This window comes from Cetorhinus maximus, chromosome 9 (genome assembly GCF_964194155.1).
Source record: "Cetorhinus maximus chromosome 9, sCetMax3.hap1.1, whole genome shotgun sequence".
NCBI lineage: Eukaryota > Metazoa > Chordata > Chondrichthyes > Lamniformes > Cetorhinidae > Cetorhinus > Cetorhinus maximus.
Window position 1 is genome coordinate 27,775,452 of NC_135887.1, and position 18,807 is coordinate 27,794,258.

The 18,807-nt window shown below is 46.1% G+C and overlaps 1 protein-coding gene across 1 annotated transcript in view; it reads left to right on the forward strand.

Moving 5' to 3' along the window:
* Window positions 1-18,807, forward strand: part of LOC144684520 (integrin alpha-E-like) — a 324,928-nt gene that overhangs the window by 38,837 nt on the left and 267,284 nt on the right. The window contains exon 4 of the mRNA XM_078548383.1: window positions 12,858-12,925. Coding sequence (XP_078404509.1) covers window positions 12,858-12,925 — 68 coding nt within the window. The remainder of the gene's footprint in view (window positions 1-12,857; window positions 12,926-18,807) is intronic.

Consider the following 18,807-nt stretch of genomic DNA (forward strand, 5'->3'; position numbering starts at 1 on the left):
GTTAGGCCACACTTAGAATATTGCGTGCAATTCTGGTTGCCACATTACCAGAAGGATATGGAGGCGTTGGAGAGGGTGCAGAGGAGGTTTACCAGGATGCTGCCTGGTCTGGAGGTTATTAGCTATGAGGAAAGGTGGGAGAAATTCGGATTGTTCTCACTAGAGCAATGGAGATTGAGGGGCGACTTGATAGAAGTTTACAAAATTATGAGTGGCATGGACAGAGTAGATAGTCAGAAGCTTTTTCCCAGGGTGGAAGAGTCAATTACTAGGGGACATAGATTTAAGGTGAGAGGAGAAAACTATAGAGGAGATGTGCGGGGCAAGTTTTTTACGCAGAGGTTAGTGAATGTCTGGAATTCGCTGCCAGAGGAGGTGGTGGAAGCAGGTACGATAGTGGTGTTTAAGAGGCAGCTTGACAAATACATGAATAGGATGGGAATAGAGGGATATGGACCCCGGAAGTGCAAAATGTTTTAGCTGACGGGGAATATGATCGGCACAGGCTTGAAGGGCCGAAGGGCCTGTTCCTGTGCTGTACTTTTCTTTGTTCTTTATTCACAACCCTCATCTGCATTTTAAATGGGCGACCCCTTAGTTTTAAAGAGTGACCCCTAGCTCTAGATTCTCCTACAAGAGGAAACATCTTCTCCACATCCACCCTGTCAAGTCCCCTCAGGATCTTGTATGTTTCAATCAAGTCACCTCTTACTCTTCTAAATTCCACCAGATACAAGCTTAACGTGTCCAACCTTTCCTCATAAGACAACACACCCATTCCAGGTATTAGTCTGGAAAGCCTTCTCTGAACTGCTTCCAACACATTTACATCCTTCCTTAAATAAGGTGACCAATAATGAACACAGTATCCCAGATGTGATCTCACTAGTGTTCTGTATAACTGAAGCATAACTTCCCTACTTTTGTATTCAATTCCCCTCACAATTATAAATGATAACATTCTATTAGCTTTCCTAATTACTTGTTGTACCTGCATACTAGCCTTTTGCAATTCATGCAGTAAGTCACACAGATCCCTCTGTATCTCAAAGCTCTGCAATTTCTCACCATTTAGATAATAGGTCTCTCTTTTATTCTTCCTGCCAAAATGGACAATTTTACATTTTCTCACATTATTACTCCATCTGCCAGATCTTTGCCCACTCATTTAACCTATCTATATCTGTTTGTAGCCTCCCTATGTCTTCTTTATAACTTACTTTCCTACCTATCTTTGTGTCATCAGCAAATTTGGCAACAATCCCATCCATCCCTTCATCCAAGTCATTTATATGAATTCTAAACAGCTAAGGTCCCAGCACTGATCCCTGTGGCACACCATTCATTGCATCTTGCCAACCAGCAAAAGACCCATTTATGCCTACTCTCTACTTCCTGTTAGCCAGCCAATCTTCTATCCATGCCAATATGTTACCCTTTATACCATGAGCTTTTATTTTCCGTAATAACCTTTGATGTGGCATTTTATCAAATGCCTTCTGAAAATCTAAGTACAGCACATCCACCAGTTCCCCTTTATCCACAGCACGTTACTTCCTCAAAGAACTCCAATAAGTTGGTTAAGCATGATTTCTCTTTCACAAAATCATGTTGACTCTGCCTGGTTATCTTGAACTTATCCAAGTGCCCTGCTATAGCTTCTTTAATAATAGTTTCTAACATTTTCCCTATGACAGATGTTAAGCTAACTGGTCTGTGGTTTCCCACTTTGTCTCCCTCCCTTTTTGAATAATGGAGTTATATTTGCTATCTTCCCCTGAATTTAGGGAGTTTCGGAAAATTAAAACCAATGCAGCAACTAGCTCACTAAACACTTCCTTTATGACCCTAGGATTAAGTCCATCAGGATCCGGGCACTTCTCGGCCTGCAGCTCCAACAATTTACTCAGTACCACTTCTCTGGTCATTGTAATTTTCCTGAGTTCCACCCTCCCTTTCATTTCCTGATTTATAGCTGCTCCTGGGATAAGACCATAAGAATAGGAGCAGAAGTAGGTCATTCGGCCTATCAAATCCGCTCCGCCATTCAATGAGATCATGGCTGATCTGACAATCCTCAACTTTACTTCCCTGCCTTTTCCCCATAACCCTTGGTACCGTTACTGATTAAAAATCTGTCTATCTCAGCCTTGGATATATTTAATGACCCAGCCTCTACGCCCTCTGCAGTAAAGAATTCCACAGATTCACTACCCTCTGAGAGAAAAAATTCCTCCTCATCTCTGTCTTAAATGGGTGACCCCTTATTCTGAGATTATGCCCTCTGGTCCTAGGCTCTCCCACAAGGGGAAACAACCTCTCAGCATCCACCCTGTCAAGCCCCCTACCAATCTTCTATGTTTCAATAAAGTTGCTTCTCATTCTTCTAAAGCCCAATGAGTACAGGCCCAATTAACTCAACATGTGACATTGGCTGTCTCAGTTTCTCTGCTCCTCTCGCCAACTCTAACCTGTCTCCTTCTGAACTTGCTGCACTCCATTCTCTTAGGTCCAACCCTGACTTTGTTATCAAACCATCCAACAAGGGTGGTGCTGTTGTTGCCTGGCGCACTGACCTCTACCTTGCAGAGGCTGGGCGCCAGTTCTCAGACACTTCTGCCTATCTCCCCCTGGATCATGACCCCACCACCAAACATTAAGGCATTGTTTCCAGGACTGTCACTGACCTAATCTCCTCTGGAGATCTTCCCCCCCCTCCATAGTTTCCAACCTCATAGTCTCCCAACCCCGGACAGCCTGCTTCTACCTCCTCCCCAAAATCCACAAACAGGACTGTCACAGTAGACCAATCGTGTCAGCATGTTCCTGCCCCACGGAACTCATTTCTTCCTATCTTGACTCCGTTCTCTCTTCCCTTGTCCAGTCTCTTCCCATCTACATCCGCGATTCCTCTGATGCCCCACGTCATATTAACAATTTCCAGTTCCCTGGCCCTAACTGCCTCCTCTTCACCATGGACGTCCAATCCTTCTACACCTTCATCCCCCACCAAGATGGACTGAGGGCTCTCTACTTCTTCCTTGAGCAGAGACCCAAACAATCCCCATCTACCACCACTCCTCAGTCTGGCTGAACTTGTTCTCTCACTGAACAATTTCTCCTTAAACTTGTCTCACTTCCTCCAAATAAAAGATGTGGCTATTGATACCTGCATTGGCCCCAGTTATATCTGTCTCTTTATAGGGTATGTGGAACATTCCTTGTTCCAGTCCTAGTCAGGCCCCCTCCCACAACTCTTTTCTCGGTACGTTGATAACTGTTTCAGTGGCGCTTCATGCTCTCGTCTGGACCTGGAAAAATTTATCAGTTGTGCTTGTTAATTAAATGACTATTTTCTTAAATTTAAGTCCCGCTCTGCTCACTGAACTCTCGCTCTTTCCAGCCCCGCTCTGCTCACTGAACTCTCGCTCTTTCCGGCCCCGCTCTGCTCACTGAACTCTCACTCTTTACAGTCCCGCTCTGCTCACTGAACTCTCGCTCTTTCCAGCCCCGCTCTGCTCACTGAACTCTCGCTCTTTCCGGCCCCGCTCTGCTCACTGAACTCTCACTCTTTACAGTCCCGCTCTGCTCACTGAACTCTCGCTCTTTCCAGCCCTGCTCTGCTCACTGAACTCTCGCTCTTTCCGGCCCCGCTCTGCTCACTGAACTCTCACTCTTTACAGCCCCGCTCTGCTCACTGAACTCTCGCTCTTTCCGGCCCCGCTCTGCTCACTGAACTCTCGCTATTTCCGGCCCCGCTCTGCTCACTGAACTCTCACTCTTTACAGTCCCGCTCTGCTCACTGAACTCTCGCTCTTTCCAGCCCCGCTCTGCTCACTGAACTCTCGCTCTTTACAGTCCCGCTCTGCTCACTGAACTCTCGCTCTTTCCAGCCCCGCTCTGCTCACTGAACTCTCTCTCTTTACAATCCCGCTCTGCTCACTGAACTCTCGCTCTTTCCGGCCCCGCTCTGCTCACTGAAGTCTCGCTCTTTCCAGTCCCGCTCTGCTCACTGAAGTCTCGCTCTTTCCAGTCCCGCTCTGCTCACTGAAGTCTCGCTCTTTCCAGTCCCGCTCTGCTCACTGAAGTCTCGCTCTTTCCAGTCCCGCTCTGCTCACTAAAGTCTCACTCTTTCCAGTCCCGCTCTGCTCACTGAACTCTTGCTCTTTACAGTCCCGCTCTGCTCACTGAAGTCTCGCTCTTTCCAGTCCCGCTCTGCTCACTGAACTGTTGCTCTTTACAGTCCCGCTCTGCTCACTGAAGCCTCGCTCTTTCCAGTCCCGCTCTGCTCACTGAACTCTCGCTCTTTCCAGCCCCGCTCTGCTCACTGAACTCTCGTTCTTTCTGGCTCCGCTCTGCTCACTGAAGTCTCGCTCTTTCCAACCCTGCTCTGCTCACTGAAGTCTCGCTCTTTCCAACCCCGCTCTGCTCACTGAACTCTCTCTCTTTCCAGCCCCGCTCTGCTCACTGAAGTATCCCCTTAAATGTTTGCCATTGCATCTCCATTGACCTATCTCTTAACCTAATTTGCCAGTTCACTTTAGCCAGCTCAGCTTTCATGCCCCCATAATTGCCCTTATTTAAGTTTAAAAACATAGTCTCGGACCGACTCCTCTCGCCCTCAAATTGAATGTAAGATTCAATCATATGGTCGCTGCTAACTAGGGGAGGGTGGCATGGTGGCGCGGTGGTTGGCGCTGCTGCCTCACAGCTCCAGGGACCCAGGTTCGGTCCTGACCTGACCTGGGGTGTTTGTCTGTGTGGAGTTTGCACATTCTGTGTATGCGTGGGTTTCCTCCCACTGTCCAAAGACGTGCTGATTAGGTGGATTGGCTGTGGTAAATTGCCCCTTAGTTTGTGTGTGCGTATGAATGTGTGCCCTGTGATGGACTAGCATCCTGTCCTGGGTGTACACTGTCTACTGTCGTGGCTCCGAATCCCCGTGACCCTGAATTGGGTGAAGTGGTTCTGGAAAAGCGAGTGAGTGCTACCGAGGGGCAGCACTATGAGATCATTAATTGATTCCATCTCATTGCACAATACCAGGTCCAGTATAACCTGCTCTCTGGGTTGGCTCCAGAGCATGCTGTTCTAAGAAATTATCCTGGAAATGCTCTATGAACTCCTCATTTAGGCTACCTTTGCCCATCTGACTCCTCCAGGAGGAGTACATCAGGAGCATGGAGCCTGGCGAACCAGCTGCATGCCTCGTGGCTTACAGAGAGCGGAGACAAAGAAGAGAGCGACAAAGGTGTGCCTGGCTGGGAAGAAGGAGGAGCGGCACCCTCAGGAAGAAGGAGCGGCTGGGGCTCCCGCACATGCCGCTGAAGAGCCACAGTGAGCCAACGCTGGTCGGCACCTAGCTAGACCCAGGGTCTATGGATGCTGTCTTTCATTCCTGCAGATGACTGAGAACCAGTGTTGCCAAAGACTACGCATGGCTAGGGAACTGGTCGGTCACATCTGCCACCTGCTGCAGGATTTGGCATCACGGGGACATGGAGGGCGTCCACTGGCTGCGGCTGTGAAATTGACCACAGTGCTCAATTTTTACACCAGTGGTTCCTCTCAGGGCTCCACAGGTGACCTCATAGGATTCATAGACTCATAAGCATTCACAGCACAGTAGGAGGCCATTTAGTTCATCGTGTCCATGCTGGACAACAAACATCTGACTACACTAACCCCATTGTTCAGCGCTTGGCCCATAGCTCTGGCGCTATGTGTGGGATATCGCAAGACTCCACCCACAAATGCATCCATGACGCCATCTTCGCGAAGGCACGCGATTTTGTGCAATTCGCCCGGGACCAGGAATGCCAGGATGCAAGGGCGATTGGATTTGCCCAGATCTCAGGTTTCCCACAGGTGCAGGGTGCCATCGACTGCACTCACTTGGCGCTCAGATCTCCGTGGCAATAAGCAGTCAACTATGTCAATGGTAAGGGCTTCCACTTGCTGAATGCTCAACTGGTGTGTGGCCATCTCCAACACATCCGACAGGTCTGCACACGATTCCCGGGGAGTGTCCACGACTCCTACATTCTCAGTCGGTCTCAGATCCCTGACATCTTCCAGGGTCCACAGAGGCTGCAGGATTGTCTCCTCGTGGACAAGGGCTACCCACAGAGGACATGGCTGATGCAGTGGCCTCAGACTTTAGCAGAGTGAAGGTACAGCGAGGCACATGCTGAAACTCACACCTTGGTGGAGAAAACCTTTAGGATGCTGAAAATGAGATTCTGGTGGACCGGTCTGGTGGAGCCCTGCAATACAGTCCACAGAGGGTGTCATCACCTGCTGCGCCCTTCACAACCTGGCACTGCAACAGGGAGAGGAGCTGGCTGAGGAGGAGATGCAGGAGCTGGACATCTCCTCTGATGAGGAGGACATCAATGGGGATAAGGGTGAGGAGGTCCTTGATGGTGAGGATGACGGCGATGAGGCCATCGCACTGGCCTGACGAGGCAGGCACGCTTGGGAGGCCATCATAGCCGCTGGATTTGTGGAGGATGAGGACAACATGCAGTGAAGAGACCCCATAAATTGCATCCGTGATCGTTTGACTCCAGTCTGGTTGATAGCAGCGCACATACCCTCTGTCTTAAGGCTCCTGTCATGGAGACGCAACGTAGGCCTTAATAGTCATTCGATTCCAGGAGGATAATGATGACATGCAGTGAGGACACTCCATAAATCTTCACATCTTGTGAATGTCTGACTCCTGTGTGGCTGACACAGTTCGCTTTTGCTCTGTGACCAGAGCCATATCATAGAAATACAGCAGGGAAACTTTAAATATCAGCCTTCAGCACCTGACCCCTTCAGCGTCACTGGACACAGGTGCTGAGGAGATGGGTGCCAGCCCCACCTCAAAGGTGCTGAGAGCACACAGAGAATGACGGAACTCTGTGATGTCTGCCCATTACATTCTGGCAGCAATAACAAGCACCGCTGTGGTGCAGGCATCAGTAATATGAGCAGGGAGTGTGAAGCCAGACCATCACTTTGGTCTAAAGGCTGCACACAGGGAAGAGGCTGTGGACTGAGACACTTGCCTTTATCTTGTGCAGAAAGGTTTCACATCTGAGTGACACGAACACTTCTCATCAGAACAAGGAGCCATAGGCAGGGAGACATTCTTGGGAATTTATTTACAATGGTGAACATTATGTACAAGTGATTAACACCCGTGCCCAGGCTCTGCAACTACATTTTCTTAACCGAGGTGTCAGCTGTGGCTCAGTTCATAGCACCCTCGCCTTTGAATCAGAGGGTTGTGGGTTCATGTCCCACTCCCGGAAACCAAGAACTGTGAATGTACTCGAAAAGAGTTACATGCGATCTGTTGATAACTCGAAAGAGTTACATCTTCTTAACCGAGCTGTCAGCTGTGGCTCAGTTCATAGCACCCTTGCCTTTGAATCAGAAGGTTGTGGGTTCATGTCCCACTCCTGGAAACCAAGAACTGTGAATGTACTCGAAAGAGTTACAATATGTGACTGTTGATAACTCGAAAGAGTTACATCTTCTTAACCTTCCTAACCCTGATGCCACATCTTGGTGCTCCCCCAACATCCATAGCAGAGCTGCAGGCAACTTGCTGACTACTACGCCCCATCTGTGGGCGTCCTCTGGAGGGCCTTGGCCTGCTTTTGGGGTCCTGCTGTGTGGCAGTTACAGCCTTCTCAGCCTGTTGTGTTGGAGCTGCTGGGGCCACAGGAAGAGTGGATTCGGATGGGCCGGACATTCCCAGAGCCACCTGGGTGGATGGCCACAATGTGTGCACCTGCTGATCATCTTCCCTATGGGTGCCCGAGGGCCCCTGGCTAACTCCTTGAGGAAAAGAGGGAGCTGGAGTGAGATCGAGCTGCCCTGCACCCTTCTCGCGTTGACACTGTTGAAGGCCAACTATTGCGTCAGCGATGGAATTCAGCATGCGCAGCAGTTCAGGGCAGATGTCCTGGACCAACGTCTCCATGCTGGCTGCCATCCTACAAGTGTTGACTTCGGTGCATTGGCATGCCGGCACTATCATCGCAGACTGAAGGTGGACGGACGCCTCTTGTGCCTTGCAATCTGAGGAGTGCAGCGGACATTCCTTCCTGATGTTCCCTAGCTTGCCTTTGCAGCTCCAGCAACTGAAGTATGACAAAGTCCAGATGTTCGTCATCTGACTCGGACTCGGCAGATTTCTGGCCACCAGCAGTCCTCCCAAGTACTGGAGACCTGGGAAGTCCCTGCCACTACCTGCTGTGGATCAGACAGTGCAGTGTGCTCACCAGATTTTGATCCACAGGCTACTCTAGAACTAGGTCCCACTGAGGTGTGTGTCTCTGCGCTGGTGGAGGGTGTGGGTGCGCTGTGACAGGCCTTCAATGAGGGTGCCTTCAGATTCCTCTTCTGATGTTTCTTCAGGGCTTGATTAGAGGCCCTGGGTCATGGACTCTCCTTGGCTGTTTCCCAGATGTGCCTGTGAAAGCAAAAGAGCAATAACAAGTGCATGGCAAGGGACTGCGGTACAGGACACATCATTCACAGCATGGTTGGCTGATGGATGTTGCACCTTTGGATCGTTACTTGCTAGAGCACTGCCAACCTCACCATCAGCACAGGAACAGAATCACAGAATCACAGAGTGAAGAAGAGGCCCTTCGGCCCATCAAATCTGCACTGACACGTGAGAAACACCCGACCTACCCACCTAACCCCATTTACCAGCACTTGGCCCATAGCCTTGAATGTTATGATGTGCCAAATGCTCATCCAGGTACTTCTTAAAGGATGTGAGGCAACCCGCCTCCACCACCCACCTAGGCAGTGCATTCCAGACCGTCACCACCCTCTGGGTAAAAATGTTTTTCCTCACATCCCCCCCTAAACCTCCTGCCTCTCACCTTGAACTTATGTCCCCTCGTGACTGACCCTTCAACTAAGGGGGAAAGCTGCTCCCTATCCACCCTGTCCATGTCCCTCATAATTTTGAACACCTCGTTCAGGTCGCCCCTCAGTCTTCTCTGCTCCAACGTAAACAACCCAAGTCTATCCAACCTCTCTTCATAACTTAAATGTTTCACCCCAGGCAACATCCTGGTGAATCTCCTCTGCACCCCCTCCAATGCAATCACATCCATCCTATAAAGTGGCGACCAGAACTGCACACAGTATTCCAGCTGTGGCCTCACCAAGATTCTTTGATAAAGGCAAGTGTCCCATATGCCTTTTTCACCACCCCACTAACATGCCCCTCTGCCTTCAGAGATCTATGGACACACACACCAAGGTCCCTTTGTTTCTCAGAACTTCCTAGTGTCTTGCCGTTCATTGAATACTTCCTTGTTAAATAACTCCTTCCAAAGTGTATCGCCTCACACTTTTCAGGGTTAAATTCCATCTGCCACTTATCTACCCATTTGACCATCCCGTCTATATCTTCCTGTAGCCCAAGACACTCAACCTCACAGTTAACCACCCGGCCAATCTTTGTGTCATTCGCAAACTTACTAATCCTACTCCCCACATAGTCATCTATGTTGTTTACATAAATGGCGGATAATAGGGGACCCAGCACAGATCCCTGTGGTATGCCATTGGACACTGGCTTCCAGTCACTGAAGCAGTCTTCTGTCATCACCCTCTGTATCCTACAACTAAGCTAATTTTGAATCCACCTTATCAAACTACCCTGTATCCCATGTGCATTTGCCTTCTTTATAAGTTCCCCCATGTGGGACCTTGTCAAAGGCTTTGCTGAAATCCATATAAACTACATCAACTGCACTACCCTCACCTACACACCTGGTCACCTCCTCAAAAAATTCAATCAAATTTGTTAGGCATGACCTCCCTCTGACAAAGCCATGCTGACTATCCCCTGATCAAACCTTGCCTTTCCAAGTGGAGATAGATACTCTCCTTCAGAATTTTCTCCAATAGTTTCCCTACCACTGACTTGAGACTCACTGGCCTGTAGTTCCCTGGCTTATCTCTACAACCCTTCTTAAATAGCGGAACCACATTAGCTGTTCTCCAGTCCTCTGGCACCTCCCCCATGGCCAGAGAGGAATTAAGGATTTGGTTCAGAGCCCCTGCGATCTCCTCCCTTGCCTCCCTCAGCAGTCTGGGACACAAATCATCCGGACCTGGAGATTTGTCCACTTTTAAGCCTGCCAACACCTCCAATACCTTGTCACTCCCTGTATCAATTTGCTCAAGAACCTTGCAGTCTCTCTCCCCGAGTTCCATACCTTCATCCTCATTCTCTTGGGTGAAGACGGATGTGAAGTATTCGTTCACCACTGTACCGATGTCCTCTGGCTCCACCCATAGAGTGCCCCCTTGGTCCCTAATGGGCCCTACTCTTTCCCTGGTTATCCTCTTCCCTATGTTATATTTATAGAATATCTTAGGATTTTCCCTACTTTTACCAGCCAGAGCTTTCTCATATCCCCTCTTTACTCTCCTAACTGCTTTCTTAAGCTCCACCCTGCACTTTCTGTACTCCACTAATGCCTCCGCTGATTTGCTCCCCTTGTACCTGCTAAAAGCCTCTCTTTTCCTTCTCATCGTATCCTGAATATCTCTGGTCATCCATGGTTCTCTGGGCTTGTTACTCCTTCCTGTCACCCTGGAGGGAACATGTAGCCTCCCCATTTCCTTTTTGAACACCTCCCCCCACTGCTCTTCTGCAGATTTCCCCACAAGTAGCTGTTCCCAGTCTACCTTGACCAGATCCTGCCTTAATTTACTAAAATCCAGTATCCCCCAATCCAAAACATTTTTTTGCAACTTGTCTATTTCTTTGACCATAACAAGCTTAAATTGTACCATGTTGTGGTCATTAGATAGCTGGTTACAAACAGGGGGTGAGCTAAGCAGAGTAAAGCAGTAGTTTGTCTTTTAATTCTTGACAAGGCTGACATTTGTTGCCCATTCCTAATTACCCTTGAGAAGGCAGTGGTTAGCCATCTGTACAGTCCCACAGTGCTGTAAGGGAGGGAGCTCCAGATTTTTGACCCAGCAACAGTGAAGGAATGACAATTTGATTCCAAGTCAGGATGGTGAGTGGCTTGGAGGGGAACTTGCAGGTGGTGGTGTTCCCATATATCTGCTGCCCTTGTTCTTCTAGGTGGCAGTGGTTATGGGTTTGGAAAGTGGTTTCAAAGGAAGCTTGGAGAGTTTCTGCAGTGCATTTTGTATATGGTATACGCTGCTTCCACTGTGTGCGCTGCTGGTGTAAGGAATAAAGTTTATTGTGGTGGGTGGAGTGTCAATTAAGCAGGCTGCATTGTCCTGGATGGTGCCCAGCTTCTTGGAGTAGCACTCTTCCAGGCAAGCAGAGAATATTCCATCACTCTGCTGACTTGTGCTAGCAGAAGGTGGACAGGTTTTGGGGAGTGAGAAGGTGAGTTACTCACCACAGAATTTCAGCCTCTGACCTGCTTTTGTAATATTTATATGGCCGGTTTCTGGTCAATGGCAACATCCCCCAGGATGTTAATGGTAGGAGATTCAGTGATGTGCTGTTGAATGTCAAGGGGAGATGGTTGGATTCTCTCATGCTGGAGGTTGTCATAACCTGGTACTTGTGTGGTGCAAATGTTACTAGCCACTAATTAGCCCAAACTGTTAGGGGTTTCCACAGTTAGGGGAGTAGACAGGCATTTCTGTAGCTACAACCAAGAATCCAGGATGGTCTGGGACTAATGGAGTGGGTCCAAAAGATTTTAATAGGGAAGTGAAACAGAAGTAATAGTTCAAATTACAACCTATGACAGAGGAAGTGATAGAATTGTAAAAGGAGTTTTAAGAATTAGGAAACAGATTACAGATTAGGACCTCTAAAGTACTAATATCAGGAAGGAATCCTAGCTTTCATTGATAGCATTGTGTCCTGGAGGCTAACAAGTAAATAATGCAGAGGAGAATGCCACAAATGAACTTAAGGGTACACCAGACGTGACATGTGAAAGCAGAGAAGGAGAAATCATTTCTAGCAACAGACACATTGACTCATTTTTTCATGGGATGTGGCATCACTGGCAAGACCAGCATTTGTCACCCATCTCTAATTGCCCTTGAACTAAGTGGTGTGCCAGGCCATTTCAGAAGGCAGTTAAGAGTGAACAACATTGTATGAGCCTGGAGTCACATGTAGGCTAGACCAGGTACGGACAGCAGATTTCCTTCCCTAAAGGACAATATTGAACCAGATGGGTTTTTATGACAATTGATGATCGTTTCATGGTCAGCATTACTGAGACAAGCTTTCAATTCCAGGTTTATTAATTATCAAGAGAACTATGAGATGGACTTCAGTGGAGACAGACTAGAATATGGTGACATGGGATGGGAAACCATGGTCTTTTGTGCCTTTGACCGGTAGAGTTTCAGTACCACGGGCGGATGAAATTTATCTGAACTTTCTCACTAAAGCATGGTCAGTTCTTACTAACTGATCTATTAACAAGCAAGGCATCTGGCATAATTAAATTGTTGATGCCTATCCAATACCTGTAAGAAACTTTGGACTATGACCTTAGCCTGTCCCAGATCTGACTGACTGATTTAACTGTTAGAGGATTGGACTTGATGTTTGAGGGCTACTTTTACTCAAAATATTTTTGGTGAACCTCAGCAAGAAAACTCTAATTTTAAAAAGTGCCACCCTCTGAAGCTATAAAGCCCAGGACAATATGACACTGCACTCCTCTTCTGGTTTTGCAGAAGTGACAGACTTCAAGATAAACAACAATAAACGAACCCATGAACAGCAGTTGGAAAGGATAGAATAATGTCCACCTCGTTTGTGCATGTTTATTGTGTGAAATAACAGTCTCTTGTTTTCTGTTTTTCAGAAGATAAGAAGTCACGTATCAGGCCCGGCTTTGCCATGGCTGCCAACTTACCACACTCACAATTCTTGGTAAATAATAAAGTAGTTCATAACTTAAAGCCCATGGGATTAAACGGACTGTGGTAGCATGGATGCAAAATTGATTAAGAGACAGAAATAAGAGATAGAATATGTTGTGGTGAATACTTGTTTTTTAAACTGGGGAAATATAGGGCAGAAATTTCCCCCATTGGTGGGGGTTATGCGGGGGCGGGCAGGGGTGGGTGCCAACCAGATCTGCGCCCCCGATTGGGGCCGTGCCGCCATTTTACGTGGGCGGGCCAATTAAGGCCCGTCCAGCGAGACGCGCGCCCAGAAGCGCTGAGCGCTCCCTGTGCGTGTGGGGGTGGTTCCCTGATTCGGGGCCTGAGGTGCCTCAGGGAGATTAGTTTATGATTTAAACATTTAAATAAAGAAAAGATAATATTTTAAGACATGTCCCCTCATGTGACAGTGTCACATGAGCTGGGACACGTCAAAGAATTTTTTCAAAATTTTTAATTTAATTAATAAACCCTTCATGAAACCTCATCCTGCCCGTGGATGAGGTTTCCTGAAAAATGTGAAGGCCGCCTGGGCCCTTTGCCTGCCCGTCAACCTTAAGGTTGGACGGGCAGCATTCTTAATCACTTTTGACATTCGGCGGGCGCGCAGCCGAGTTGGCTGTTCACCATGCGTCATTTTACGCGTTGGTGAGCGTGCCCCAACCCCCGCTTGCCGACTGGAAAATTCTTCCCATAGTAATTGTATAGCCTTTCCTACTGACTATCGGGATCACGTGGTTGTTCTTGGAGATTCCGACCAATGAGCCCTAAATGCAGGTAATCTGAGGAGGGCATGGCTTTCTGGTCGAAGACCTGGTTCAAACATGCAGCTTCTGAGAAGCTCTCTGTAATTAAGTTATCTGTTTCAAGTAGAAACCTGTCTGGTACATCAAGTCATTACATTTGGTGATGAGGGTAAAATAGCTCCAACACTGCACCTCGCCTTGTGAATGTGAGTACATCAGATCTTAAAACAAAAGAAACGACTACTCACCAGTCATGCCACTCTTTGGCAGAATTGATCCTTATGACACAACTATGGAAGACTGGAGCCAGTACGTAGAGTGTCTTGGTTTTTATCTCGTGGTGAACGACATTTTCGGGGAGGAGAAGCAGAAAGCAATCCTTTTGAGTGTATGTTTTAGCAAGACATACAATCTCATCCACAGCCTGACGGCCCCGAACGCGCCCAATTCTAAGTCTTTTAACGAATTAGTAGAACTCCTGAAGACACATTACCAGCCGAAGCCATCTGTAATTATGCAGAGGTTTAAGTTTAACTCCAGAGTAAGGGCCCCTGGAGAGTCCATTGCAACCTATACAGCGAAATTGAAGAAGTTGACTGAGCAATGCGACTTCGGAGACACACTCAATGATATGTTGCAGGACCGATTAGTTTGTGGAAGTCACGACGATGCCATTCAGCGCCATTTACTCGCAGAAGTCAACATCGATTTGAAGCGTGCCATGGAGTGCTGTGGGAGACTTGCAGGCTTTACAAAATGTACAACATGGCATTGTTCTTCATGTGGGGCAGCAGCCTACCACCAGGTATGGCTCGAAAACCAGAGCCACAGCAGCGAAGCAAGTGATAATCTCCGCTACTAATAAGCGAAAAGGCCTAGTGGAAGCATTTCAGCAGTGACTCCAAGGTTAATCTGTTATAGATGTGGGGGTGATCACGTGCTGGACACCTGCAGATCCAAGTAGGCAGAGTGCCATTACTGCCATAAGAAAGACCACGTAATAAAACAATGCAGGGCAAAATCGAAATAGCCCATAAGGCAGCAGACCAAAATGATTGAAGTGAATAATATAATAGAATCTGAAGCTGCCGATGCCAACATCTGTTCTCTGTACAATGTCACAGCAGTAAAAAACGAACCTATTACTGTCACAATCCAAGTTAATGGGAAGCCACTAATTTAAGAGATAGATACTGGAGTCCCAACCACAGTGGTGGGAGAGCACATATTTAAATACCTAAATGAAGGTACCCAGCCACTGAATCTGGAGCGAGCAAAAGCTCAGTTGAAGACATACACTGGGCAATCTATACAGGTAAAGGGCATCGCCACAGTACCTGCAATCTATAGGCAACAGACAGCCCAGCTTCCAGTGATCAGAGGGACAGGTGAAGGACCTAGTCTTCTGGACTGAGACTGGTTACAAAGAATTAAGCTCAACTGGTTTGAAATATTTCACTTGAGAACAGGAGGAGCTCCTGAACTGCTAAGGGAATATGACAGTGTATTTCGGGACGAGTTAGGAGAATTGAAGGACCCTCACATGATGTAAGGATCCCTCAGGTCAGTGTTGGTTCCTCTGTAAAATCATATGGAGAAACAAAATGAAATGAGTGCCTCTCCGAACAACCTGAAGAAACAGTTGGCAGAGAAGACCTCAACAATGTTCAGTATTCCAAGAGGTACAGGAAAGAGGTTGAAGAGCTGAAGAATCAGCTGTATGAAGCAAAAGAGGCATTAAAAGTAAAAGTCATGGAACTTTTCAAAATGTGAATGGATAATGAAGCTATGGGCAACTCAACTACCAAACTGAACCAAATTAAGATTTCACTAGAAAGAAATTTGGCCGACTGTGAAATCAAAATGAAGGACGAGACAAAACTCAAAGCAAAAGAGGAAAAGACAGAAATCAGATCAGTAAGGCCAATTGGCTATGTCTCCAGAACACTCTGCAGCCGAAAAGGGTTATTCCCAACTAGAAAAGGAAGGTTTATCAGTGACATTTAGAGTGAAGAAATTCCACTGCATGGACGATATTTCACCATTGTGTCAGACCTTAAACCATTAATGGGTTTATTCAGTGCGGATAAAGCCATTCCACCAATAGCATCAGCAAGAATTCAACATTGTGCTTTGATATTATCTGCATATGAGTATACCTTTTTGTACTGTCCTGGCTTGCATATTGCAAATACAGATGCACTCAGTCGTCTCCTGTTACCAGATAGCATTGTACATGCTCCAGTGCCACAAGAAGTTATGCTTGCACTGATTTTTTTAGATTCTTCGCCTGTGTGCGCAAAGTAAATTAGGAATTGGACGAACAGAGATAAAATTTTATCTAAAGTCTGAGACCTTGTATTGCAAGGGTGGTCAAATTCACCAGTGTCTGAAGAGATGAGACCATTCCATGTCCGAAAAACAGAGTTAAGTTGTCAGGATGGAATCTTCTTGTGGGGATCAAGAGTTGTGTCCTTTCGCAATGAAGAGAACCACTCTTGACAGAGCTTCACAGTGCGCATCCAGGCATATCAAAGATGAAAATGCTTGTGTGAAGCTATGCCCGGTGGCCAGGCATTGACAGTGACATTGAAAGCATGGTCAAGCACTGTCTCCATTGTCAGCAACAACAGAATTTGCCTGTTTCAGTTCCACTGCCTCTGTGGGCGTGGTCTGGTCGACCCTGGGTTAGACTACACATTGATTATGTAGGACCATTCTTAGCTATCATGTTTTTATTGATCATAGATGCGCATTCTAAATGGATAGATGTGTATGATGTCACATCACCGACATTGAGCGAAACTATCGAAAAGTTGAGTCAATGTTTTATTATAAATGGCCTACCGGAAGTCATAGTTTCGGATAACGATACAGTCTTTACCAGTACAGAGATTCATAAGTTTAAATGGAATCAGACATATTAAAATAGCATCATATCATCCCTCCTAAATGGTTTAGCTGAAAGAGCTGTGCAAACTTTCAAATCTGGAATGAAGAGGTTATCCGAAGGTTATCTAGAAACTTGACTTTCCTATTTTCTTCTCAATTATCGTATGACACCATAATCAACCGGGTTCAATGCCATCTGAATTATTGATGAAACGCCACCTAAGTACAAGGTTATGTCTGGTGTATCCACTTAGAGGGGAAGGTAGAGAAGAATCAGAGTAATTAAAAATTGAATCACCATGTTCATAGCAAAGCTTGAAGGTTTACTGTAGGAGATGCAGAATTTTGGAAGTGGACCTTGTTGGGTTCCTGGCACAGTTGTCTGAGAAAGTGGTCCCTTGTTCTTCCAGGTGGAAGTGGAAGACCAAATTGTTCGAAAACAAACATGTGGATCATCTTAGGAATAGAGAGACATTCCAACAACCAGCTATTCCACCTGTGATTAATGTTGAACCATTAATCCCTGAGGTGACAGATCCACCTAGAATACACATACTTGATGTGTCTGTAGAGTTGCCTAACCCTGAACTGCCACTTTCTAATGATATACCTGATGCTGCAATTCCTGATCATGTTGATCCAGTGGAAGAACCGCAAGTGGTAGAGCTACGCCACTCCCTGAACGAATAAAGAAACCACCTCAGAGACGCGATCTGTAATCACCTGACTTGTATACCTGTATATGTTGTGGGTTATTCAACTGTTCAAATTGGCAAACAATAATGTAGAACAGCAATGGGAATCATTTAAAACTATATTAAACAGAATACAGAAAAAATATATTCCGTGAAAAAACAAGAACAAACTAAATACTAATGAGACACCATGGTTGAAGAAAGACATAACGGGAAAAGACATAAGTAAGGAAAGTGGTATGTGCTAAGTACATCAACAGCAGATGACAGCATGACAAGGTAAAGTACAAAGAGATTAGGAGAGAAGTAAAAAAAAAACAAATAGGAAAATGGGGTATTATGAAATAAATTTATCAAAGAACATAAAGCAAAACAGTAAAATATTCTGCAGGCACATAAATACAAAAGGAAGGTTGGGATGGGAATAGGACCACTAAAGGGCTGACAGGATTATATCACGGGCAGAGATAGTGAAATCGTAGAAATATTAGATAATTATTTGCTTTAGTATCTACCAGTGAAATGAAATTGGTGAAAGTGGCATCAGAAGATGAGATTGGTAATGTATACTGCAATTACAAGAAAGAGAGAAGAAATATTAAATAAGATAACAGCTTATATATGCAAATTTGAAAAGAATTTAGAGATAGCAGAGACACTATTGCACAGATTTAATAATTTGTTAGGAATAGGTGTAGTGCCAAGGATTGATGGATGGCTGAAGTTATTCGTATACTTGAGAAGGGAGAGAGAACATCTCCACAGAATTATAGCTTAACATTGGTGGTAGGAAAAGTAATATAATCCCTAATAAAGGGGAAAATAGAAACCTAATAAAGAATGGAGATTTAACTTGGATTTCAGAAAGAAAAGTCTTGCTTGACCAACCTCATTGAATTCTTTGAAAAGGTAACAGAGAAAGTTGATCCGGTTAATGTATATATTTTATATCTAGATTTCAAAAAGGCCTTTGATAAGGTGACATATAATAGAGAAGCAGTAGAGCAGATAGCTAGCTATAGGAAAGACAGAAAGCAGAGGGTGGGGTAAAAGGTAGCTATACTGAGTGGCAGAAGGTAGAAAGTGGAGTCTCACATGGATCAGTACCGGTACCACTGTTATTCTCCATTTATATTAACAATTTAAACTTCAGAATCAAAAAAATTCTAAATTTACAGAAGACACCAAATTGGCTGGGAGTCATGGTCAATACTGAGGAGGACTATGACAGAATATATTAATAACTTGAAAAATGGGATATAATTAACAAATGAATTTCAACACAGATAAGTGTGAGATATTACGTATAGGTAATTACGTATATTACTTTGGAAAGTAAGAGCTGGATTTTATCCTAGAAGCTGAAGTCCCACCACAGGGGCTGGTGTCTCCTGCTTAGGTTGGCAGCAGCACCCAGAGAGGCATCTTCCTGGTGATGATCAGTTAACTGACCACCGCCAGGCATGCCGCCCCTATTACAAATAGTGGCCCACTGCAGTTCAGCAGCACCACTGCTAGCGGCAACCAGTTCTGAT